Below are 26,731 nucleotides of genomic sequence, written 5' to 3' on the forward strand. Positions count from 1 at the left end.
CCTTGGTAGAGGCAAGACGGGCATCCCTTGGGCCGGGGACTATCAGAAAATCCTGGGAGGCCAAACAAAGCGACCTCCGGGGGCGTATATGGAAGGAGACGGTCCCGTAGGTATGTTGGTCCCAGGCCGCGTAAGGCTTTAAAAGTCAAAAGTAACGCCTTGAAATGGATCCGATACTCTATAGGCAGCCAAGGCAACCTGGACCTTCATGGAGAGGGAGGCGTCCAGAATCACTCCCAGATTCTTCCCCTCCTGGTATTCTTCACCCCCGGTACTAAGGTGGCCCCGCCCAGGCTGTCTTCAGCCTACGGTTATTTCACAGGGGTGTCGAACTCACTTGCTATGAGGGCCAGACCGCCATAAATGAGGCCTTGCCGGGTTGGGCTGGGCCTTGTATGTACCTAGTTCAGATTAGGTAGCAGAGAGATAAACTTTGTAAAGGACACAGAGAAACACAATTAAAGGGGTTTTTTAAAAAAAACTTAAAACATTTACTCTCGTTGGTCTTTAAGGTGCTTTCTTTGTATTTCTCAATGGGATTGGGAACTGGGCAAAGGAAGCTCTGGCTCTTTGCTTCCTTCCCCAGGGGACCAGGCGGGGGAGGAGCCTCAGCCAATAGAAGGATCAGAGGGGTCCTATCAGGCCTGCGAGCAAATCAAAAGTAGGTTCACACTTGGAACAGCACCTGAACAGCATACTCAAGATTGCTGCAGCACAGACTTCGTCTCCAGTTTTTGATGCAGTAATTCAGAACAAGAGGTGTTAGTTATCGGAGACTTAAATAAACCAAATATTGCAAGATTCCTAATGTTTTAAGCATTTTTAAGTTTTTTAAAGTTTTAAGCATGTGTTTGTCTGTCTCTATAGAGCCCCGTGGCGCAGAGTGTTAAAGCTGCAGTACTGCAGTCCTAAGCTCTGCTCACGACCTGAGTTCGATCCCTGGCGGAAGCTGGGTTTTCAGGTAGCTGGCTCCAGGTTGACTCAATCCTTCCGAGGTTGGTCAAATGAGTACCCTGCTTGCTGGGGGGAAAGGGTAGAGAACTGGAGAAGGTAATGGCAAACCACCCCGTAAAAAGTCTGCCGTGAAAACGTTATGAAAGCAACGTCACCCTGGAGTCGGAAACGACTGGTGCTTGCACAGGGGACCTTTCCTTTCATATGCGTATTAAGAGTGTAGCACCGCTTTATGTTATATTGTAATTCAAATTATTAATTCAAATGCTGTTTTTATGTAATTGTACTTTAATTGCAAATTGCTTTGAATTTTATTGTTGTATCATGGTACAATGTACTATGTCGTGTAAGCCGCCCTGAGCCTGCTCCGGCGGGGAGGGCGGGATATAAATTAAAATTTATTATTATTTCCTTTCCTGTCTGTCTCTGCTACCTGACATAACATGCCCAGAGCTTTTTTAGAGCAGGAACACACAGGGACGCAGTTCTGGCTGGCTTGGTGTCAGGGGGTGTGGCTTACTATGCAAATAGTTCCTGCTGGGCTTTTTCCACAAAAAAGCCCTGCATGAAATGATGGTGGTGTCATGGGGTGTGGCCTGATATGGAAATTAGTTCCTGCTGGGCTCTTTCTGCAAAAAATAAAAGCCCTGCTTATGAGACACATGGCCCGGCCTGACAAAGTTTAATTTATGTCACATCCAGCCCTGGTAACAAATGAATTCGACACCCCTGATTGAAGGTGCTCCCGAACTCTTTCTCTTTTCTCCTGGATCTTGAGTCGCCCGGGTTGCGTCCAGGGGTCTGGGAGTGAGGGTGAGCGTAGAACCCACCTCCGTTTCACGAGGAAAGCTCTCTGCGTTCTTCCCTGCCGAGCGTCACGTCTGTCTCTTCCCTTCCACATCCAAAAAAGTTCTCTGCTGTTTCCCCTTCAGGAAAGAGCTGAAGAAGATGCAGGAACAGGATGAGGATGCGACCCTGACCCAGCTTGCGACTGCCTGGGTGAACTTGGCGGTGGTAGGTGCCGATCCCCTGCCCTGCGGGGGGAGGTTGGGGGAGCCTGTGAAGAAGGACAAGATGATGGTGTTGGATTTATATCCTGCCCTATACTCTGACTCTCAGAGAAGGCCTCCAATCTCCTTTCCCTTCCTCCCCCACAACAGACACCCTGTGAGGTGGGTGGGACTGAGAAAGCTCTCCCAGAAGCTCCCCTTTCAAGGACAGAGCCTCTGCCCTTGAAAGGGCAGCTTCTGGGAGAGCTCTCTCAGCCCCACCCGCCTCACAGGGTGTCTGTTGTGGGGGAGGAAGGGAAAGGAGATTGTAGGCCACTCTGAGACTCTGTCCTTGAAAGGGCAGCTTCTGGGAGAGCTCTCTCAGCCCCACCCACCTCACAGGGTGTCTGTTGTGGGGGAGGAAGGGAAAGGAGATTGTAGGCCGCTCTGAGACTCTGTCCTTGAAAGGGCAGCTTCTGGGAGAGCTCTCTCAGCCCCACCCGCCTCACAGGGTGTCTGTTGTGGGGGAGGAAGGGAAAGGAGATGGTAGGCCACTCTGAGACTCTGTCCTTGAAAGGGCAGCTTCTGGGAGAGCTCTCTCAGCCCCACCCGCCTCACAGGGTGTCTGTTGTGGGGGAGGAAGGGAAAGGAGATTGTATTCCGCTCTGAATCTCTGTCTTTGAAAGGGCAACTTCCGGGAGAGCTCACTCAGCCCCACCCACCTCACAGGGTGTCTGTTGTGGGGGAGGAAGAGAAAGGAGATTGTGAGCCACTCTGAGTGGAGGGAGGAATATAAATTCAATGTCATTCTTTTTCTTGGTAGGTTGGGGCAGGCTCAGCTGCCTCTAGCAGAGGAGCAGGGGGAGCTCACCATGTTTTCTGATTCCCCAGTTCCTTTTCCTTGGCAGGGGGGAGAGAAGCTGCAGGACGCCTATTACATCTTCCAGGAGATGGCCGACAAGTGGTCCTCCACTCTGCTGCTGCTGAACGGCCAGGCGGCCTGCTACATGGCCCAGGGCAAGTGGGAAGACGCGGAAGGCGTGCTCCAGGAGGCCCTCGATAAGGTGACCTTGGCCGGGGGTGGTAGCTCCCCCGCAGATCCCAATACTCAGTCGCTGAGCGCTCTTGTTCGTGCCGGCGCCCAACGAGGTGGCTAAGCTGGGCATCCCTTGAAAGGCCGACTCTCCCTGCTTGTAGAAAACCAGCATTTCAGGGAGGAGGCAAGACCAGAACCATCTTTCCCAATATGCTGGTTCTCTCCCCATAGACAACTGTGTGTAGTGGTTATGTGTGCAGACTCTTATCTGGGAGAACCAGGTTTGATTCCCCACTCCTCCACTTGCAGCTGCTAGCATGGCCTTGGGTCAGCCATAGCTCTCGCAGAGTTGCCCTAGAAAGGGCAGCTTCTGGGAGAGCTCTCTCAGCCCGACCCACCTCACAGGGTTTCTGTTGTGGGGGAGGAAGGGAAAGGAGATTGTGAGTCGCTCTGAGACTCTGTCCTTGAAAGGGCAGCTGCTGTGAGAGCCCTCTCCAGCCCCACCCACCTCACAGGGTGTGTGTTGTGGAGGAGGAAGGGAAAAGAGATTGTAGGCCGCTCTGAGACTCTATCTTTGAAAGGGCAGCTTCTGGGAGAGCTCTCTGGGCCACACCCACCTCACAGGGTGTCTGTTGTGGGGAGAGAAGATAAAGGAGATTGTAAGACGCTCTGAGTCTCTGATTGAGCAAAGGGCGGGGTATAAATCTGCAGTTTTCTTCTTTGTTGATTCCTTTATTCATGACTGACCCCCCCCCCTTTTTTTTCCCCTGTACAGGATAGCAGCCACCCTGAGACTCTAATCAATTTTGTTGTCCTCTCACAGCACTTGGGGAAGCCGCCAGAGGTGAGCAGTGTTTCCGTTTCAGGAGAGATGGGATGGGACAAAGGGCCTGGCCTGTTCATTGTTTTTGCTTTCCCTCCAGCCAAGCACCCCAGATCTGCAAGGCCTCCCTCCGTAACAGCAGAGTTCACCCGCTGTAGGGCCCGTTCCGTCCCCAGCCAGTGCAAGAACTGAGGGGCCCAGACTGGGTCTGCCCTAGACCAGGGGTGTCGAACTCATTTATTATGAGGGCCGGATCTGACATAAATGAGACCTTGTTGGGCCGGGCCGTGTGTGTACCTATTTAAGATTAGGTAGCAGAGATATTAACTTTATGAACAACACAGACAAACACAAACATATATATTTAAAAAAACTTAGAACATGCTTAAAACGTTAGCACTCATTGGTCTTAAAGATGCTTTCTTTGTTTTTCTCCCATGGCATCCAGGGAAATGGGCAAAGGAAGTTCTGGCTCTTTCTTTCCTTCCCCAGGCGACTAGGAGGGGGAGGAGCCTCAGCCAATAGAAGGAAGAGAGGCTTGGCTCAGTAGCTCTGCTGTGCAACTGAGAGAGCCTGACAAATCAAGCTCTCCCTCCCCCCTTCCTCCCCCAGGAAGGAGCCTCAGCCAATGTAGAAAATAGAGGTTTTGCTCTGTAGCTCCTGTGGAATTGAGCAAGCCTGGCAAAGCAAGCTGAGATGCAGAAGGAAGTAGGATATAGGGAGAAGGAAGCAGATGGCAGCCAGTTGCTCCGGGGGCCTGATTCGGCTCCCAGGCTGAATTTTTGACACCCCTTACCTAGATGTTCCAGACGTAATTCTCCATTGCTGAAGTCACTTCATACAGAACTGGGTTCTCTCCCCCCAAACTCATTGACCCATTTCTGCACAGAGGAGAGCTTACCTTCCTGCAGTTTAAATCTTTCTTTGTTGTTCAGTCGCACAGTTGAGTCCGACTCTTTGCCACCCCATGGACAAAGTCACGCCAGGCCCTCCTGTCTTCTGCCATCCTCCAAAGTCTGCTCAAATTTGTGTTAGTTACATCAGTAATGCTGTCCAGCCATCTTCTCTTTTGCTGTCCCCTTCTTTCTCTGCCTTCTGTCTTTCCCAGCATCAGGGTCTTCTCCAGTGAGGGCTTCCTTCTCATTGGGTGGCCAGAGTATTTGAGCTTCAGCTTCAGCATCTGACCTTCCAGGGAACAGTCTGGGTTGATTTCCCTTAGGACTTACTGATTGGATCTTCTAGTTTAAATCTAGAGGGAGATATTTCAGACATAAAGGGATGTAATATCGAATTGACCACTAGAGGGAGGAAAGCACATGTAGAACAGACACACATATATACCACAGCAACGGGAGCATACAAGCAAGGAATATGAGCAAGAGTGGAATTCTAGTAGGAGCTTCTTTGCATATTAGGCCACACACCCCTGATGTAGCCAATCCTCCAAGAGCTTAAGCTAGGGTGGCCAACGGTGGCTCTCCAGATGTTTTTTGCCTATAACTCCCATCAGCCCCATCCAGCATGGTCTATGGCTGGGGCTGATGGGATTTGTAGGCAAAAACATCTGGAGAGCTACCGTTGGCCACCCCTGGCTTACAGGGATCTTTTCTGTAAGCTCTTGGAGGATTGGTTACATCGAGGTGTGTGTCCTAATATGCAAAGGAGCTCCTGCTAGAATTCCACCCCTGAATATGAGAATTCGGGGAAGTTCCTGAACAACCCACAATGCAAAATATTGTATGAGAAAGTCACTTTTTAATATATATGATTAAATTTTTTATTAAGCATTTTTTGTATAATAATACTAAATAAAACAAAGAACAACCATAAACACATAAAAGGGGAGAAGAAAAAAGGGAAAGAAGCAGTGATATATGCAGATAAATACATAGTGGTGCTACAAAGAAGAGTACAAGCAAACATTGAAAGACCCTGTCAATGTATCATAAGATCCATGTATCTGGATGGAATTTTACAAGCTTTAGAGTCCTTTCCATTGACATCTTTCCTGAAACCAGTTTCCTGGTTTAGGATTATCTTGTTGTGCAATATAAATTGTTAACTTATCCTGAATAAGGGTATCCCAAACTTTGATAAACCAGGACTTCAACGAAAGAAAAAAGTTACTTAGTGTGTATTCCCTCCCCCTCAGCCACTCATGTTCCCAGAGAGATTTGGATCCAGTGATGCTAATTCAAGTGGAATTGTCCAAATGATATACATTGAATCTTCCTTCCCTTTAAAGGAAAGGAAACGTCCCCTGTGCAAGCACCAGTCGTTTCCGACTCTGGGGTGACGTTGCTTTCACAACGTTTTCATGGCAGACTTTTTACGGGGTGGTTTGCCATTGCCTTCCCCAGTCATCTACACCAGGGGTGGCCAACGGTAGCTCTCCAGATGTTTTTGCCTACAACTCCCATCAACCCCAGCCAGCATGGCCAGTGGCTGGGGCTAATGGGACTTGTAGGCAAAAAAAACATCTGGAGAGCTACTGTTGGCCACCCCTGATCTACACTTCCCCCCAGTAAGCTGGGTATTCATTTTACCCACCTTGGAAGGATGGAAGGCTGAGTCAACCTCGAGCCGGATACCTGAAAACCCAGCTTTCGCCGGGGATCGAACTCAGGTCGTGAGCAGAGCTTAGGACTGCAGTACTGCAGCTTTAGCACTCTGTGCCACGGAGCTCTTTTTACCCTTTAATCAGGGCTTTTTTTTTGTAGCAGGAACTCCTTTGCATATTAGGCCACACCCATCTTATGTAGCCAATCCTCCTGGAGCTTACAGTAAGCCCTGTATTAAGAGCCCCGCAAGCTCTTGGAGGATTGGCTACATCAGGGGTCACAATAATATGATTAGGTCACAATATGATTAGGTCCCATGTGTCACAATAATATGATTAGGAACATAGTGATAATTATTCTTTTACGGCATGATCAATTACATATGTTAACAATTGCAATAACGTGTGTCCAAATCCTTGTGGTTGGGAAAAGAAAGCTATGAAATTGTGTTGCGATAATATGCAAAGGAGTTCCTGCTACCAAAAAAGCCCTCAAACTTCATCTCGTTGTTTTTCTTGGGACTATCACACACACACACACACACACACACACAGGTCTTATTTTCCAGCTCTCTCCAGCTTCCTTCCCTGGTTCCTCATGCCAGTGATTTCTGTCTTGAGCATATGAGGCAGTTGGGGGGCTGTTTTGCACATGCTGCACTGGTGGTCTCTCCCACCAGGCCAAGGGTGGCCAAACTGTGGCTCGGGAGCCACATGTGGCTCTTTCATACATAGTGTGTGGCTCTAAAAGGCCCCGGTGCCCTGTCAGCTGGCTTGGAGAAGTCAAGTCTCTTTAAATCACTTCTCCAAACCAACAGGAGGTTTGTGAAGGCATTTAAAATTAAAGTTGCTTTCTTTTCACCTCTCCTTGCCCCTTTTCCTTCCTTCCTTCCTTCCTTCCTTCCTTCCTTCCTTCCTTCCTTCCTTCCTTCCTTCCTTCCTTCCTTCCTTCCTTCCTTCCTTCCTTCCTTCCTTCCTTCCTTCCTTCCTTCCTTCCTTCCTTCCTTCCTCCCTCCCTCCCTCCCTCCCGAACCGTTTTGAAGCTCTCAAACATCTGACTTTTATTCTGTGTGGCTCTTACGTTAAATGTCACACCCAGAGCCAAGGAAAAGACAGTCGAAATTCAAGATCTTTATTCCAGCTTCATGGGCATGCACGCATGTTGTCAGAACTGACTTCTTTCTCTGTCAGTTCCCCCAACTTATAAACTTTTGCCCTGGCCGTTATAATTCAAGCCAAAGCGTGCCAAGCAAAAGCGGGGGTTTTACGCAGGGTTTTTGCAAAGCTCCCATCACCGCAGGTGCCCGCTACCAGTTCATGGTTCGCATCTCCTCCAGCTCTTTACCTAGCAACTAGCCAATTCCCAGACATGTCATCCGCCCTCCACATAAGCAACAAGTTACAGTTCTATCAAAGGCATAGCAAGCGTAGCATTGCAGCACGGCGTAGCATTGTACAATTGAATACACACGATAAGAGGAACAGGAAGAGTGACTCTTCACGTTAAGCAGGTTTGGCCCCCCTGCACCAGGTCCTAGCCCCGTCACTTGAGACTTGGCTTTGCTTCTCCCTCTCCTGGGTGCGCTTTGTTTTCCTGAGCAACTGTTTCCAAACGCTTGGTCCGGGTGACTTCCTGGCATCAGGCGGAAGGCGTCAGAGTCCGTGGAAGTCATGATCCATCTCTGACTGGTACAGAGACTGGTCGTGGGATCGATTGAGCAGATTTTCATTTTGATAACAACCGGAGTTGCTATCCCCTTGTCGTTATGCAGAATGCCTGGAGGGCGGGGGGGAGGACACTAGCAATGAAAAATGGGAACGCAAGACCCCTCGCAGGTAGGCCTGTTTGTCACAGCAGAAACTGTTGTGGCTCATAGCCTGGCTGCTTCTGGCAAAGTGAACTGAAATACCGATAGCCTCTGGAGCCAGTTTGGGGTAGTGGTTAAGTGCGCAGACTCTTATCTGGGAGAACCGGGTTTGATTCCCCGCTCCTCCACTTGCACCTGCTAGCATGGCCTTGGGTCAGCCAGAGCTCCTACAGAGGTTGTCCGTGAAAGGGCAGCTTCTGGGAGAACTCTCTCAGCCCCACCCACATCACAGGGTGTCTGTTGTAGGGGAGGAAGGGAAAGGAGATTGTAGACCCCGCTGAGACTTTGTCCTTGAAAGGGCAGCTTCTGGGAGAGCTCTCTCAGCCCCACCTGCCTCATAGGATGTCTGTTGTGGGGGAGGAAGGGAAAGGAGATTGTAGGCCGCTCTGAGACTCTGTCCTTGAAAGGGCATCTTCTGGGAGAGCTCTCTCAGCCCCACCTGCCCCACAGGGTGTCTGTTGTGGGGGAGGAAGGGAAAGGAGATTGTAGGCTGCTCTGGGCCTCTGTCCTTGAAAGGGCAGCTTCTGTCGGAGCTCTCTCAGCCCCACCCACATCACAGGGTGTCTGTTGTGGGGGAGGAAGGGAAAGGAGATTGTAGGCCACTCTGAGCCTCTGTCCTTGAAAGGGCAGCTTCTGGGAGAGCTCTCTCAGCCCCACCTGCCCCACAGGGTGTCTGTTGTGGGGGAGGAAGGGAAAGGAGATTGTAGGCTGCTCTGAGACTCTGTCCTTTAAAGGGCAGCTTCTGTCAGAGCTCTCTCAGCCCCACCCACCTCACAGGGTGTCTGTTGTGGGGGAGGAAGGGAAAGGAGATTGTAGGCCACTCTGAGACTGTGTCCTTGAAAGGGCAGCTTTTGAGAGAGCTCTCTCAGCCCCACCCACCTCACAGGGTGTCTGTTGCGGGGGAGGAGGGGAAAGGAGATTGTAGGCCACTCTGAGCCTCTGTCCTTGAAAGGGCAGCTTCTGGGAGAGCTCTCTCAGCCCCACCCACCTCACAGGGTATCTGTTTTGGGGGAGGGAGATAAAGGAGATTGTGAGCCGCTCTGAGACTCTGAGTGGAGGGCGGAATATAAATCCAGTGTCGTCGTCTTCTTATACTAGGGGTGGCCGAACTACAGCTCGGCAGTCACTTTTGGCTTTTTCACACATATTGTGTGGCACTCAATTCCCCACCGCCCCGTCGGCTGACTTGGAAATGGCGTTTCTCTCTTTAAACCGCTTTGCCGAGCCAGCCAGCGGCTTGCAGGATACATTTAAAGTTAAAGTTGCTTTTCTTTCCACCTCTCCCTCCTCCCATCTATTTGCCTTCCTGCCTTGTGGCTCATCTGGCATTTATAGCTCTTGTGTTAAGCAAGTTTGATCACCCCTGACTTACAGCCTTGGTCACTCATCTGGACTTGGGACCTTAGGTCAGATGAGTCAACCATAAAAGTATTAAGTTTCTGTTGACAGAACTAAGGTGGCATGGTTTTTAATTAAAGGACAAGGATTACTCTAAGCTGGGGGTGTCAAACATGCAGTTTGGGGGCCGAATCAGGCCCCTGGAGGGCTCCTATCGGGCTCCTGAGCAACTGGCTGTCATCTGCTTCCTTCTCCCTCTCTCTCGCTTCTTTCTGTATAACAGCTTGCTCAATTGCACAAGAGCTACAGAGCAAAGCCTCTGTTTTCTCCATTGGCTGAGGCTCCTCCCTTGGGGATGAAGGGGGGGAGGAATAGCTTGCTTTGCCAGGCTCTCTCAATTGCACAGCAGAGCTACTGAGCCAAGCCTCTCTTCCTTCTATTGGCTGAGGCTCTCCCCCCCCCCCAAGTCCCCTGGGGAAGGAAGGAAAGAGCCAGAGCTTCCTTGGTTCCAGTTCCCTGGATCTCATGGGAGAAGTACAAAGAAGGCATCTTTAAGACCAATGAATGGTAACGTTTTAAGCATGTTTTAAGTTTTTAAAAAATATATATTTGTGTTTGTGTGCGTTCTTTATAAAATGTATATCTCTGCTACCTGATCCGATATAGGTGCACACACGGCCCGGCCCGACAAGGTCTCATTTATGTCAGATCCGGCCCTCATAGCGAGTGAGTTCGACACCCCTGCTCTAAGCGTAGCAAAATTCTTCTCCGTGGTAATTACATGGAAGGAAATCGGGTTAAGGGTGTATTCCAGATTTGGAAATAAAGTAGGACTTAAATTACATGGTAATATATATTTATAATAATAATAAAAATAGTTTAGGGTGGCCTAACCCGAGTTAACAAAGAAAGGTAGGAAAGCTCTGATTAACAGGGGGAAAGGTGGGGATTACTAAATACCAGAGGTCTGGTGTAATGGGTGTGGAAGGTGTCAAAAGTATGTATGTACAGTGACCACACCACAACCATCAAATTGCGAAACTTTGAAGATGAGTTCATGTCAGACACAACGGCATGTGCCGCAATTATATGATTGGGATCATAGTAATAATTTATTCTTTTATGGCATGATCAATTACATATGTTAACAACTGCAATAACATGTGTCCAAATCCTTGTGGTTGGGAAAAGAAACCTATGAAATTGCGTTGTAAGAAATAAACAAGTTGAACAGAGAGCCACCAGAGACACAGGCCTTTTTTAGACATCTATGTATGTGTCCGATGGACATTTATGAGTAAGACCTTTCAGAAAACCTACCAATAGAAGAAGATGATTATAATGATATTGGATTTATATCCCGCCCTCCACTCTGAAGAGTCCCAGAGCAGCTCACAATCTCCTTTCCCTTCCTCCCCCACAACAGACACCCTGTGAGGTGGGTGGGGCTGGAGAGGGCTCTCACAGCAGCTGCCCTTTCAAGGACAACCTCTGCCAGAACTATGGCTGACCCAAGGCCATTCCAGCAGCTGCAAGTGGAGGAGTGGGGAATCAAACTCGGTTCTCCCAGATAAGAGTCCGCACACTTAACCACTACACCAAACATTATTACAGCCATCGTTCCTTATCTTTACATAACGGGTTCCCATTCAGTTCTTTTCTGAGGATTAAGTGAAATTCATCAAATGAGGAAATTTAATAGAAGGATGGATATTATTAAAAAAGGTAAAGGTAGTCCACTGTGCAAGCACCAGTCATTTCCAACTCTGGGGTGACGTTGCTTTCACAATGTTTTCGCAGCAGACTTTTTAGGGGGTGGTTTGCCATTGCCTTCCCCAGTCATCTACGCTTTCCCCCCAGCAAGCTGGGGACTCATTTGACTGACCTCAGAAGGATGGAAGGCTGAGTCAACCTGGAGCTGGCTACTTGAAACCAGCTTCCGCCGGGATCGTACTCAGATCGTGAGCAGAGAGTTCAGACTGCAGTACTGCAGCTTTACCACTCTGCACCGTGGGGCTCTTATTAAACCATGCCATAAATCAGGGATGGCCAAACGTGCTTAACATAAGAGCCTCATAGAGTAAACATCAGATGTTTGAGAACCGTAAGACATGAATGTCAGGGGAAGGAAAATAGATGTGTGGAGAGAGAGGTGAGAGAAAGCAACTTTAACTTTAAATGCATTATCTAAACCTCTGGTTGGCTTGGCTTGGAGAAGTGGTTTAAAGAGAACCAATGAGCCAGCCAATGAGTCGGTGGGGGCTTCAAGAGCCGCACAGTATGTGTGGAAGAGCCGCCCCTGCTATAAATTCATCAAATCTTGTTTTCCCCCTCCAAAAAAAAGAAAAGAAAAGTGTCATCAGTATATCTTTTAAAAACGTTTTGCCCAAAATGAAGGCGGCGATGCAAAATATATCGTCCACCTCTATTCATACTTCTGCATCCAAGACTTTAGGAAGAAAAATTCTTTCATAGAGTTGTTGGATTAGCTTTGGCGTGTGCCAAAGCCGTACCAAGGAAGCAGCTGTTTCTTAAACGTACCAGGTCAGAAATATAAGAAGAAAAAGAAGACTGCAGATTTATACCTTACCGTTCTCTCTGAATCAGACTCAGAACAGCCTACAATCTCCTTTCCCTTCCTCCCCCACAACAGACACCCTGTGAGGCAGGTGGGGCTGAGAGAGCTCTCCCAGAAGTTGCCCTTTCAAGGACAGAGGCTCAGAGCAGCCTACAATCTCCTTTCCCTTCCTCCCCCACAACAGACACCCTGTGAGGCAAGTGGGACTCAGAGAGCTCTCCCAGAAGCTGCCCTTTGAAGGACAGAGTCCCAGAGTGGCCTACAATCTCCTTTATCTTCCTCCCCCACAACAGACACCCTGTGAGGTGGGTGGGGCTGAGAGGGCTCTCACAGCAGCTGCCCTTTCAAGGACAGAGGCTCAGAGCTCTGGCTGACCCAAGGCCATTCCAGCAGCTGCAAGTGGAGGAGTGGGGAATCAAACCCGGTTCTCCCAGATAAGAATCTGCGCACTTAACCACTACACCAAACAGATCCTGGGAAAGAGGGCAGGAAGGGTTGTGTCAGTGCTTAGTTCTCATGACCTCTTCTTGCACGCTCAAGGAAATGCTGTTCGCAACTTTGGGGTTGGGAAGCAATTTTTATCCAGGCTCGTTTCACCAGGTATCCTGAAGGGTTTTTGCTGTCTTGTGGGCGTGGAGCAGAGGTCGCCGGGTGGGTGTGGGCGGAGGTATTTGTGAATTTCCTGCATTGTGCAGGGGGTCGAACTAGATATCCCTGGAAGTCTCTTTGATTGTATGGGATCGCTCATGTTGTAATTACTCGTGTCGTAAAAGACTATTTGTCATGACCCCGGAGATCTCTTTTGATTGCATGGAATTGCTCGTGTTGTAATTGCTCGCATCGTAAAAGACTATTTATTACTGCAGTCCTTATCATGCTATTGTGACACCACGCTGATGCTTTCATAATTTTGTAACTACAACCAATGTTAATAGTTTTGCCACGGGGGGTGGTGGTTGTGGTGTGGTCACTGTACACACACCCTTGATACCTGCTGTTTGCAAAAACAATTTTTATGATTCTACAACGTATTATATCGCTATTTCGTTTACTTCTCTCAAATAACAGTCAATATGTGGCATCGCATTTTCCGCCTCCCCTCCTCCCCCCCTCCCTTTCAAGACTTCCCCAGTGTTACTTACAATATAAAAGCAATAAAGGGAATTTAACGTTTTTTAACAAAAAAACTGTTTAAAAAGAAAAAAAAAGGAACTTATACTTCTTTATGGTTATTACCTCATTCAATTAACGATCCAATATATTACTAAATTAAGTCATATTGTCTATCTTATAATCTTTTAAGAAAGAACACAATATTTTCTCATACTCTCATTTGAACTATCGTTGATACCTTCTGCACAGATTACCGCAGACCTCTGGTATGTAGTACTTTCCTTTTATGGCCTGACTTGAGACCTTGGGTCAGGGGTGGCCAAACTGTGGCTGGGGAGCCGCCTGCGGCTCTTTCACACACGTGGTGTGGCTCTCAAAGCCCCCATCGACCTGCCTGCTGGCTTGGAGAAGGCATTTCTCTCTCTAAATAATTTCTTAAAGCCAAGCCAGCCAGTGACTTAGAGGATGCATTTAAAGTCAGAGTTGCTTTCTTTCCACCTCTTCTTCCCTCCCTCCCTCCCTCCCTCCCTTCCTTCCTTCTTCCCTCCCTCCCTCCCTTCCTCTCTCCTTCCTTCCTTCCTTCCTTCCTTCCTTCCTTCCTTCCTTCCTTCCTTCCTTCCTTCCTTCCTTCCTTCCTTCCTTCCTTCCTTCCTTCCTTCCTTTCCTCCCTCCTTCCTTCCTTCCTTCTATCCTCCCTTCCCTCCCTCCTTTCTTCCTTCCTTCCCTCCCTCCCTCCTTCCTTCTATCCTCCCTCCCTCCTTCCTTCCTTCTATCCTCCCTTCCCTCCCTCCTTCCTTCCTTCCCTCCCTCCCTCCTTCCTTCTATCCTCCCTTCCCTCCCTCCCTCCCTCCCTCCCTCCCTCCCTCCTTCCTTCCTTCCTTCCTTCCTTCCTTCCTTCCTTCCTTCCTTCCTTCCTTCCTTCCTTCCTTCCTTCCTTCCTTCCTTCCTCCCTCCCTCCCTCCCTCCCTCCCTCCCTTCCCCCCTTCCTTCCTTCCATGTGTCAGACACTGGAACACTCTTGTGATATATAATGCTGTGTGCAACGTGCAATGTGTTGCTTGACTTAACTGACTCCATTTTCTAACGTTTGTTACTAACCTCAAATAGAAGCCTTGCATATCAAAGTAGAAGTGAAGCTGTTACTAACCCTGCTGTGAATTCCTGCCCTTGGTACTAACAAAGGCAACAACCCTTTGAAGATAAAACGCCTCAGGGAAGCCAGCAGAGCTGTTCCTGTGAGAAGGGGAACCACAATGAGATAAGAGAAAGCAAACGTGTGAAATGTATCACTCTAGTGTGGGAATGTAGTTTTGTTTAGAAATCCTTTGACGTGCATTTAGTTAAAACATCTAGGCTCTAGGAACAGAGTATCAGTTCCAATGTATCCATGCTCAGAACCTTTGGATTATCAAATAAAATCTTAACATTGTAACCAATGGAAGCCTGCTTAATTTGAAGTTCCACTGTCTGACACGGTGCAGCTCTCCAACATCTGACATTCATGTCTTGCGGCTTTCAGACATTTGACATTTATTTTATGTGGTTCTTACATTAAACAAGTTTGGCCACCCCTGCCTTCGGTCAAATGAGTCAACCATTAAAGGAAAGGGTTTTGAAGGAAATGGAGCGTTCTCTTTAAACCATTTTCTGTCTCCCTTCCTAAGAACATAAGAGAAGCCATGTTGGATCAGGCCAATGGCCCATCCAGTCCAACACTCTATGTCACATAAGAACATAAGAGAAGCCATGTCAGATCAGGCCAATGGCCCATCCCGGCCAACACTCTGTGTCACATAAGAACATCAGAGAAGCCATGTTGGATCAGGCCAATGGCCCATCCAGTCCAACACTCTTTGTCACACAGTGGCCACAAAAACAAGCAAACCCAGGTGCCATCAGGAGGTCCACAAGTGGGGTTAGAAGTCATTTCACTGTTGTTCCCCCCCTACCCCGCACCAAGAATACAGAGCATCACTGCCCCAGACAGAGAGTTCCAACAATACGCTGTGGCTAATAGCCACTGATGGACCTCTGCTCCGTATGTTGATCCAATCCCCTTGAAGCTGGCTATGCTTGTAGCCACCACCACCTCCTGTAGCAGTGAATTCCACGTGTTAATCACCCTTTGGGTGAAGGACTTCATTTTATCCATTCTAACCGGACTGCTCAGAAATTTCATTGAATGCCCACGAGTTCTTGTATCGTGAGAGAGAGAGAAAAGTACTTCTTTCTCCACCTTCTCCATCCCCTGCATAATCTTGTAAAGCTCTCTCATGTCACCCCGCAGTCGACGTTTCTCCAAGCTAAAGAGCCCCAAGTGTTTTAACCTTCATAGGGAAAGTCTTCCAACCCTTTAATCATTCTAGTTGCCCTTTTCTGCACTTTTCCCAATGCTATATCTTTTGTGACCAAAATTGCACACAGTATTCTTGTGGCTTGTGCAGTGTTGTGTAGTTCCCAGAGTGGCAGACCCAGGCTTGGAAGATACCCAGCCATCTCCAGGGATGCACTGAGCCAAACCTTCCTTACAGGGTTGTTGTGAAGGAAAAGTAGGGATCTAATATTTTCTCCCACTACGGCGCTGCACTTGCTAACAGCTTCTGTTTTTCTCCTTCCGCTTCTCTCCCCTCCCCACAGGTCACTAACCGTTACCTGTCGCAGATGAAAGATGCTCACAGGAACCACCCCTTCATCAAGGAGTACCAGGCCAAGGTAACGGTCGCTCTGCTGCTTTCTCCGTGTTTTCAGGCTGGCCAGCAGGAAGTAGCTATGTTGGAGCAGGAAGTGAGGGAACGGCTGCAGCCTCAGTGTGGCCCCCCAGGTTTCTAATGGTTTAGATCAGAGTTGTCGAACTATTTGTTTAGGGGGGACAGATCGGACACAAATGGGACTTTGTGGGGCCAGACCACGTGTGTCACAAAATGTAACGCCAGGCAGAAAAGAAAATTATGATCCCGCCTATACAGAACTTTTGAGTATGAAATAAATTTTAGTTGTTCATTTTATTGTTTTAAATCAGGGGTGGGGAACCTTTTTTCTGCCAAGGGCCATCTGGATATTTATAACATCATTCGCGGGCCGTACAAAATTATCAGCTTAAAAAACAGCGCTCCGCCAAGGGAGAATGATTCAAACCAGCAGAAGGAATGCAAATAATTGTTTTTCTATTTGAAGTCATGTGAGGAGAGTCTAATCTGGCCCACACACACCCACACACCTAGCCTGCCGCCTTAGGCAAATGCATAGGTCCAGGGCTTTTTTGTAGAAAAAGCCCAGCAGGAACTCAGTAGCATATTAGGCCACACCCTCTGGGATAATCAAGTGCAAACTGAACTGTGGCAGTAACTTTTCCAGGCCCTGCAGGAATTCTGGTTGAACAGCCAGCCAGGCCCCAGGGAGGCTGCCGCACAGCACATCTGGGCCCTGCAATCCCTGCCTGGCCCTGGGGAGGCTGCTGCACAGCGTGGCTGGGCCCCACGATCCTCAGTGGCCAGCCAGGCCCCAGGGAGGCTGCCGCACAGCACATCTGGGCCCTGCGATCCCTGCCTGGCCCTGGAGAGACTAGTGCACAGCGTGGTTGGGCCCCATGATCCTCAGTGGCCAGCCAGGCCCCAGGGAGGCTGCCGCATGGCTCGGTTCGGCCCAGCAATCCCCGAGGGCCACACCAAGCGACCTCGAGGGCCGCATACGGCCCTCGGGACAGAGGTTCCCCACCTGTTTTAAATTGTAATTTAAAATTGTGCTTTGATTGTTAGTCGCCCTGAGTCCGCTTGCGGAGAGGGCGGGATAGAAAAACTAAAGTAATTATAATAATAATAAAAGATAGAGACTTTATAAAGGACACAAGCACAATAACAAATACTGGTTTTCAAAACTTAAAATACAAACATGCTTTAAAACAGTAACGCTTGCAATATTTTGTTTATTCAACCGTCTTTGACACCTTTGTTTATTTAACAGTCTTTGCAGTGCAATTTTTAAATATATATATATATATATATATATATTTTATTTATTTATTTATGATTTATATCCCGCCCTTCCCACCAAGGTGGCTCAGGGCGGCTTACAACAGGTAAATCAAACATAAAATTTTAAGTTAGGTATTTAAGATATTTAAACATTTAAAACATTAAGCATTGCGGCAGTATGCATAGCAAGAATCTGATAGAGCTACATTTAATTTCCTATGTCAGTTAGGTGTAAGCTAGCCGGAAGAGGGTTGTCTTACAGGCCCTGCGGAACTGAGCAAGGTCCCGCAGGGCCCTCACCTCCTCCGGCAGCTGGTTCCACCAAGAGAAGGCCCTGTCCCTAGTAGATTTTAGGCGGGCTTCAAATAAAATAAAAACCCTCCTTTGAGGACCGATGATTTTGCAGCGTAGGGAACAGTCGGTCCAGTACCACCCAGGGCGGTAGGGTGATCTGTGGGTGCAGCTCAGTTTCTCTGCGACCATAACAAGGTCATCCCCTTTGCAAGCGCCAGTCGTTCCCAACTCTGGGGTGACGTCGCATCATGACGTTTTCACGGCAGACTTTTTTACAGGGTGGTTTGCCATTGCCTCCCCCAGTCCTCTACACTTTCCCCCCAGCAAGCTGGGGACTCATTTTACCGACCTCGGAAAGCTGAGTCAACCTCGAGCCAGCTACCTGAACCCAGCTTCCACTGGGATTGAACTCAAGTCATAGAATCATAGAGTTGGAAGGGATCTCTAGGGTCATCTAGTCCAACCCCCTGCACAATGCAGGAAACTCACAAACACCTCCCCCTAAATTCACAGGATCCTCATTGCTGTCAGATGGCCATCTAGCCTCTGTTCAAAAACCTCCAAGGAAGGAGAGCCCACCACCTCCCAAGGAAGCCTGTTCCACTGAGGAATCGCTCTAACGGTCAGGAAGTTAGGGTTTGTAGAATCTTTCGGGCTCAAGTGCCGTGTTCTACTGGAGAAAGTTTTCCTTCCAGACGTTTCGTTCTCAGCTGCGTCTGGAAGGAAAACTTTCTCCAGTAGAACACGGCACTTGAGCCGGAAAGATTCTACAAACCCTAATGATGTTACCAGCCATGAAAACCTGAAATCTTTGGTCAGGAAGTTCTTCCTAATGTTGAGCCAGAAAGTCTTTTGATTTAATTGCAATCCATTGGTTCTGGTTCTACCTTCTGGGGCCACAGAAAACAATTCCACCCCATCCTCTACATGACAGCCCTTCAAGTACTTGAAGTTGGTGATCCTATCACCTCTCAGCCGCCTCCTCTCCAGGCTAAACATCCTCAGCTCCTTCAACCATTCCTCATAGGACTGGGTCTCCAGACCCCTCACCATCTTCGTCACCCTCCTCTGGACCCGTTCCAGCTTGTCTAGATCCTTCTTAAAATGTGGTGCCCAAAACTGAACACAGTACTCCAGGTGAGGTCTTGCCAGAGCAGAGTAAAGCGATACCATCACTACACGTGATCCGGACACTATACTTCTTTTTGATACAGCCCAAAATTGCATTTGCCTTTTTAGCCACCGCATCACACTGTTGACTCATGTTCAGCATATGATCCACTAAGACCCCGAGATCCTTTTCGCACATACTACCGCTAAGACAAGTCTCCCCCATCCTATAACCATGCATGGGATTTTTCCTACCTAAATGCAGAACTTAACATTTATCCCGGTTAAAATTCGTTTTATTGGTTTTTAGCCCAGTTTTCCAGCCTGTCGTGAGCAGAGAGCTTCGACTGCAGTACTGCAGCTTTGCCACTCTGCACAAAGGGGGCTCCTATCTCTGCAACCGTAAAAGCACCCTAATCTCTTGCTTGTGTTTGGTTTACAGGAGAATGATTTTGATCGCCTGACACTGCAGTACGCCCCAAGCGCGTGAAGCTTTCGGGACAGGAGAAAACCAGGATTTGAGGATCCACAGAGTGGAATTTTAACTGGGGGGGGAGGGGGCTGATTGGCAAGCCAGGACTGTGTCCCACCACCACCACCATGGATGGGAGCCCCACTGTGGGCTCAGATGACACCTTCCCGTTCTGTGTTTCCATCCTGTCAAGATTCAGCGCGGGGACAAAAGCATCCATCCAGCTCTCTTCAACATTCCCAATAAATCTTTCCTTGAATTGACCACTGAGGCTGTTTCTGCGGGGAGGGACGGTGGCTCAGCGGTAGAGCATCTGCTTGGGAAGCAGAAGGTCCCAGGTTCAATCCCCGACATCTCCAACTCAAAAGGGTCCAGGCGGTAGGTGATGGAGATGGAGGGACGGTGGCTCAGCGGTAGAGCCTCTGCTTGGGAAGCAGAAGGTCCCAGGTTCAATCCCCGACATCTCCAACTCAAAAGGGTCCAGGCGGTAGGTGATGGAGATGGAGGGATGATGGCTCAGTGGTAGAGCATCTGCTTGGGAAGCAGAAGGTCCCAGGTTCAGTCCCCGGCATCTCCAGCTCAAAAGGGTCCAGGTGGTAGGTGATGGAGATGGAGGGACGGTGGCTCAGTGGTAGAGCATCTGCTTGGGAAGCAGAAGGTCCCAGGTTCAATCCCTGGCATCTCCAACTCAAAAGGGTCCAGGCAATAGGTGATGGAGATGGAGGGATGATGGCTCAGTGGTAGAGCATCTGCTTGGGAAGCAGAAGGTCCCAGGTTCAGTCCCCGGCATCTCCAGCTCAAAAGGGTCCAGGTGGTAGGTGATGGAGATGGAGGGACGGTGGCTCAGTGGTAGAGCATCTGCTTGGGAAGCAGAAGGTCCCAGGTTCAATCCCCAGCATCTCCAACTCAAAAGGGTCCAGGTGGTAGGTGATGGAGATGGAGGGATGATGGCTCAGTGGTAGAGCATCTGCTTGGGAAGCAGAAGGTCCCAGGTTCAGTCCCCGGCATCTCCAGCTCAAAAGGGTCCAGGTGGTAGGTGATGGAGATGCTCAGTTCAGAGCAGGAGGAGAGAGACGCCATGCTGTTTTAACTTATGCATACAGGGGGAAAGAGGAAGGAGAAGGAGGAGAGCAGGAAGAAGGAAGTTCCCTGAGAAACATTCTATTGGTTAGAGAGAGTGAGTGAAAGCAGAACTAGACAGGAAGGAAATTGACATGAATCTACCTAGCTTGGATGACCATGGGGTAAAAGGATTACTGAAGGAGGATAGGGAAATGGCTGAGAAGCTGAATGCATTTTTTGCCTCCGTCTTTACTGTGGAAGATGAGAACTTTTTGCCCGCCCCAGAACCACTAATTTTGGAAGGGGTGTTGAAAGACCTGAGTCAGATTGAGGTGGCAAAAGAGGAGGTCCTACAACTGATAGACGAATTAAAAACTAATAAGTCACCAGGTCCAGATGGCATACATCCGAGAGTTCTGAAAGAACTCAAAGTTGAACTTGTGGATCTTCTAACAAAAATCTGTAATCTTTCATTGAAATCTGCCTCCGTTCCTGAGGACTGGAAGGTAGCAAATGTCACCCCCATCTTTAAAAAGGGTTCCAGAGGAGATCCGGGAAATTACAGGCCAGTCAGTCTGACTTCAATACCGGGAAAGTTGGTAGAAACCATTATCAAGGACAGAATGAGTAGGCATATTGATGAACACGGGTTATTGAGGAAGACTCAGCATGGGTTCTGTAGGGGAAGATCTTGCCTCACTAACCTGTTACATTTCTTTGAGGGGGTGAACAAACGTGGACAAAGGAGACCCGATAGATGTTGTTTACCTTGACTTCCAGAAAGCTTTTGATAAAGTTCCTCATCAAAGGCTCCTTAGAAAGCTCGAGAGTCATGGAGTAAAAGGACAGGTCCTCTTGTGGATCAAAAGCTGGCTGAATAATAGGAAGCAGAGAGTGAGTATAAATGGGCAGTCTTCGCAATGGAAGATGGTAAGCAGTGGGGTGCCGCAGGGCTCAGTACTGTGTCCCACGCTCTTTAACTTGTTCATAAATGATTTAGAGTTGGGAGTGAGCAGTGAAGTGGCCAAGTTTGCGGATGACACTAAATTGTTCAGGGTGGTGAGAATCAGAGAGGATTGTGAGGAACTCCAAAGGGATCTATTGAGGCTGGGTGAGTGGGCGTCAACGTGGCAGATGCAGTTCAATGTGGCCAAGTGCAAAGTGATGCACATTGGGGCCAAGAATCCCAGCTACAAATACAAGTTAATGGGGTGTGAACTGGCAGAGACTGACCAAGAGAAAGATCTTGGGGTCGTGGTAGATAACTCACTGAAAATGTCAAGACTGTGCGATTGCAATAAAAAAGGCCAACACCATGCTGGGAATTATTAGGAAGGGAATTGAAAACAAATCAGCCAGTATCATACTGCCCCTGTATAAATGGATGGTGCGGTCTCATTTGGAGTACTGTGTGCAGTTCTGGTTGCCGCACCTCAAAAAGGATATTATAGCATTGGAAAAAGTCCAGAAAAGGGCAACTAGAATGATTAAAGGGCTGGAACACTTTCCCTATGAAGAAAGGTTGAAACGCTTGGGACTCTTTAGCTTGGAGAAACGTCGACTGCGGGGTGACATGATAGAGGTTTACAAGATAATGCATGGGATGGAGAAAGAAGTACTTTTCTCCCTTTCTCACAATACAAGAACTCATGGGCATTTAATGAAATTGCTGAGCAGACAGGTTAAAATGGATAAAAGGAAGTACTTCTTCACCCAAAGGGTGATTAACATGTGGAATTCACTGCCACAGGAGGTGGTGGCGGCCACGAGTATGGCCACCTTCAAGAGGGGATTAGATAAAAATATGGAGCCGAGGTCCATCGGTGGCTATTAGCCACAGGGTGTGTGTGTGTGTGTGTGTGTGTATATATACATACTTTTTTTTTTTGCCACTGTGTGACACAGAGTGTTGGACTGGATGGGCCATTGGCCTGATCTATCTAACATGTCTTCTTTTATGTTCTTATGTGCTTGGTCTATGGCAGAGGTGGCCAACGGTAGCTCTCCAGATGTTTTCTGCCTACAACTCGCATCAGCCCCAGCCATTGGCCATGCTGGCTGGGGCTGATGAGAGTTGTAGGCAAAAAACATCTGGAGAGCTACCGTTGGCCACCCCTGGTCTATGGTGTTTGTAGTTTTGGAGGACTGAGCAAGAGACATTGAAAGTCTGTTCTTCTAACAATCTGTTTCCTTGACATTCTTTGGGCGAAAGATGGTGCTTGGGACCTTCTGCTCGCAATCCAGGATACTGAATTTGGCCTCTTTGCCCAAAGTTAGCTACAGTCCATTTTCATCTGGAGTAACCATTTAAATGGTTTTTTTCTGACTCGTGGACATTGGAATACTTCTTGGGGTTTATTTTTCAACTCAGTTAATGAAACCCCCTCTCTGCCACAAGGAAACAAAGGGCTGTTCTATAGAGGATGGTGTGGAATTGTTTTCTGTGCCCCAGAAGGTAGAACCAGAACCAACAGGTTGAAATTAAATCAAGAGTTTCCGGCTCAACATTAGGAAGAACTTCCTGACCGTTAGAGCGGTTCCTCAGTGGAACAGGCTTCCTTGGTAGGTAGTAGGCTCTCCTTCCTTGGAGGTTTTTCAACAGAGGCTAGATGGTCATTTGACAGCAATGCGGATCCTGTGAATTTAGGGGGAGGTGTTTGTGAGTTTCCTGCATTGTGCAGGGGGTGGGACTAGATGACCCCGGAGGGTCCCTTCCGACTCTATAGCGAATCACTGGTGTTCAGGTGCACTGTGAGCCCCAACGGTGGTGTTCTTGAACCTGTGTACGGGGAAACTTCAAGTGGGGAGGGTTCAGAACTAGGCTTGCAGAAGCATCCCCGCACCTCAAAAAAGATATAGCACTGGAAAAAATCCAGAAAAGGGCAACTAGAATGATTAAAGGGTTGGAACACTTTCCTTGTGAAGAAAGGTTAAAACGCTTGGGGCTCTTTAGCTTGGAGAAATGCCCTGGCCCCACTGATGGACCTCCTGATGGCACCTGGGTCTTTTGGCCACTGTGTGACACAGATTGTTGGACTGGATGGGCCCTTGGCCTGATCCAACATGGCTTCTCTGATGTTCTTATGTGACACAGAGTGTTGGACTGGATGGGTCATTGGCCTGATCCAGCATGGCTTCTCTTATGTTCTTATGTGACACAGAGTGTTGGACTGGATGGGCCGTTGGCCTGATCCAACATGGCTTCTCTGATGTTCTTATGTGACACAGAGTGTTGGACTGGATGGGCCGTTGGCCTGATCCAACAGGGCTTCTCTGATGTTCTTATGTGACACAGAGTGTTGGACTGGATGGGCCACTGGCCTGATCCAACATGGCTTCTCTTATGTTCTTATGTGACACAGAGTGTTGGATTGGATGGGCCACTGGCCTGATCCAACATGGCTTCTCTTATGTTCTTATGTGGCACAGAGTGTTGGACTGGAGGGGCCACTGGCCTGATCCAACAGGGCTTCTCTGATGTTCTTATGTGACACAGAATGTTGGACTGGATGGGCCGTTGGCCTGATCCAACAGGACTTCTCTGATGTTCTTATATTTTCCTGCGTATATTAAACAATGATGTTCCTGCTGTTCCAATGTGTAGGAAAGAATATGGTATGCGTGAATGGTGTAAAAACTCTTTGGAGAGGAGCTGAGCAAAAGCAGATGAGGCAGCTGACGTTAGCCAAGGGGTGTGTGTGTGTGTGTGTTTGTGAATTCACTTCCCTTTTTAAACAACACCACCCCCGACCTAATTTTTGTCACAAATTGAAACGGCAGGGCAGTCAGAAGGGCTTGTCCTGGATCTATATTTGGCCACCTTCTTTGCAAAGGAAGCAAAACTTTAGTGCAGTTCTCCGGCCTCCCCCAGCCGCTTATCTAAGATTGGTTGTGAGCGAGGGGGGGGGGGGGGAGGCGTGGGAACCTGGCCGGAAAAGCAAGATTGGCCGGACTCTGGGGTGGGAGGGGGGATGTACGACTGGCAGGGGGAAGCTTAACGTTGCCCCCCACTCTAATGCTCTTGTATCGACCTCTCTCGCAACACTTTCTGAATGGCCCCATTGTTGACTGTGCCTTGGCTTATTGGGAGGCGATAGTGGGGGGGAGCGAGTGTTCCCAGAGTTCCTGGCAGGTCCGACTTGAGCATAAAAGTCCCCTTTGTCCGCCGGGCAGTGAAAGGGGGGTTTGTGCGTCTTGGCGCCTTCAGCCCACCCCCCCCTCCAACGTGGGGCAGTCATGAATGGACTTTCAAAGACCCAAACAATAGGAGTGAGACAGAGGATGCAAGGAAAGCTGTGGGTTATTTTCCCCTCTCATTTCTACTCCACACAAACACACGCACTTAAAATCTGCTGGGTTGGGGGGTTGGCTTTCTGGAGGCCGCAAGAGACCTGCCTGAAGGGGGGGCAGCCTTCTGTTACAAGGGGGGCGGGGGGGGCAGAGCAACTGGTGTGGCCTTCGGCTTCCCTGGACACCTCTCCTCCTCGTGTTCCGCTAGGCCAAGGTTTCCAGGCCTCCAGGCAACCGACGTCAAGCGTGGGAGATCTCTGCTGGCGCGACGTAGAACGAAACACACAAATGAATACAAAGTGGAACAAAACGCACAAATTAAGACAAAGGGCTAAGCAAATTCGGGTGGGGTTGCTAATTCCACGTTCTGAATTAGCCCCAGGCAAGTGATGCTCCAAGGAGGAGAAGGAGAAGGATTTATACCCCGCCCTTCTCTCTGAATCAGTCTCAGAGCGGCCTACAGTCTCCTTTCCCTTCCTCCCCCACAACAGACACCCTATGGGTGGGTGGGGCTCTGAGGGCTGCAAGCAGGATGAAAAACTTGCGGGGGGGCGGAGAGAGCTGACGTGGGGCCCCAAAGGTGTGGGGGCCTGTAGGCCAGTGCCTACTTGGCCAAATTGTTAATCCAGTCCTGGGAGGACGAAAAGGAGGAGAAGAAATTGGATTTATATCCCGCCCTCCACTCCAAATCTCAAAGTCTCAGAGCAACTCACAATCTCCTTTCCCTTCCTCTCCCACAACAAACACCCTGTGAGCTAAGACAGCTCTCCCAGAAGTTGCCCTTTCAAGGACAGAGTCTCAGAGCCATCTACAGTCACCTTTCCCTTCCTCCCCCACAACAGACACCCTATGAGGTGGGTGGGGCTGAGAGAGCTCTCCCAGAAGCTGCCCTTTCAAGGACAGAGTCTCAGAGCAGTCTACAGTCACCTTTCCCTTCCTCCCCCACAACAGACACCTTATGAGGTGGGTGGGGCTGAGAGAGCTCTCCCAGAAGCTGCCCTTTCAAGGACAGAGTCTCAGAGCAGCCTACAATCTCCATTCCCTTCCTCCCCCACAACAAGCACCCTGTGAGGTGGATGGGGCTGAGAGAGCTCTCCCAGAAGTTGCCTCTTCAAGGACAGCTCTGCGAGAGCTATGGCTGACCCAAGGCCATTCCAGCAGGTGCAAGTGGAGGAGTGGGGAATCAAACCCGGTCCTCCCAGGTAAGAGTCCGCACACATAACCACTACACCAAACTGGCAATTTGTCTCTTTAAATCACTTTTCCCAGCCAGGCCAGCTGGCAGCTTGGAGAATGCATTCAAAGTTGCTTTCTTTCCTCCTCTCCCATCTTTTGGTGGCTCTCAAACATCTGACGCTCATGTTTTTCAGCTCTCAAACATCTGATGTTTATTCTCTGTGGCTCTCTCAGCCCCACCCACCCCACAGGGTGTCTGTGGTGGGAGAAGGAGCTAAGGGAGATTGTAAACTGCTCTTGATTTAGAGAGAAGGGCGGGGTAAAAATCTGCAGTCTTCTTCCGCTAAGCAAGTTTGGCCACCCCTGTATTAGGATGACCATATTTTGAAAAGCAAAAAAGAGACACACTTTTCCCGACTGACCACTTCAAATAACTGATCACTAGGACGGGGTGGCCAAACGTGCTTAACATAAAAGCCATGCAGAACTAATTCCAGATGTTCGAGAGCTGCAAGACACGAACGTCATGTTTGAGAGAAGGAAGGAAAATAGATGGGGGTGGGAGGGAGAGGTGGAAAGAAAGCAACTTTAAACACATTCTGCAAGCCGCCAGCTGGCTTGGCTTGGTGAAAGAGTTTTAAAGAGACATGGCTTCTCCAAGTTGACCGATGGGGCAGTGGAGTCTTTAGGGTTCCCAATCCCGGGGGGGGGGGGCGCAAGGGATACCCTAGTTTGGAGGCCCTCCCCCCGCTTTAGGGTCATCAGAAAGCAAGGGGGGGAGAGAGAACTGTCTGCTAGGCACTTCATTATTCCCTATGGAGACCGATTCCCATAGGAAATAATGGAAAATTGATCCACTGTTATCTGGGGCTCTTGGGGGCTAATTTTTGAAGTAGAGGCACCAAATTTGCAGCGTGGCATCCAACGCCTATCCTCAAAAGACTCTCCAAGTTTCAAAAAGATTGGACCAGGCGATCCAAATCTATGAGCCCCCAAAGAAGGTGCCCCTATCCTTCATTATTTCCAGTGGAGGGAAGACAAGCTGTTCCTTTAAACGGGATGGCCAGCGCTGCCTTTGGAGTTCAATTATACTTGTC

General features: G+C 48.9%; 1 protein-coding gene across 1 annotated transcript in view; it reads left to right on the top strand.

Annotated features, from left to right (window-relative positions):
- The window catches only part of COPE (COPI coat complex subunit epsilon), a 33,607-nt gene extending 14,238 nt beyond the window's left edge, over positions 1–19,369 (top strand). The window contains exons 6-10 of the mRNA XM_060232808.1: positions 1,887–1,968; positions 2,852–3,007; positions 3,755–3,823; positions 15,897–15,971; positions 19,077–19,369. Of these exons, the coding sequence (XP_060088791.1) occupies positions 1,887–1,968; positions 2,852–3,007; positions 3,755–3,823; positions 15,897–15,971; positions 19,077–19,124 (430 nt within the window). The 3' untranslated portion in view covers positions 19,125–19,369. The remainder of the gene's footprint in view (positions 1–1,886; positions 1,969–2,851; positions 3,008–3,754; positions 3,824–15,896; positions 15,972–19,076) is intronic.
- Positions 19,370–26,731: the final 7,362 nt, after the last annotated feature.

This window comes from Heteronotia binoei, chromosome 2 (genome assembly GCF_032191835.1).
Source record: "Heteronotia binoei isolate CCM8104 ecotype False Entrance Well chromosome 2, APGP_CSIRO_Hbin_v1, whole genome shotgun sequence".
Classification (NCBI taxonomy): Eukaryota; Metazoa; Chordata; class Lepidosauria; order Squamata; family Gekkonidae; genus Heteronotia; species Heteronotia binoei.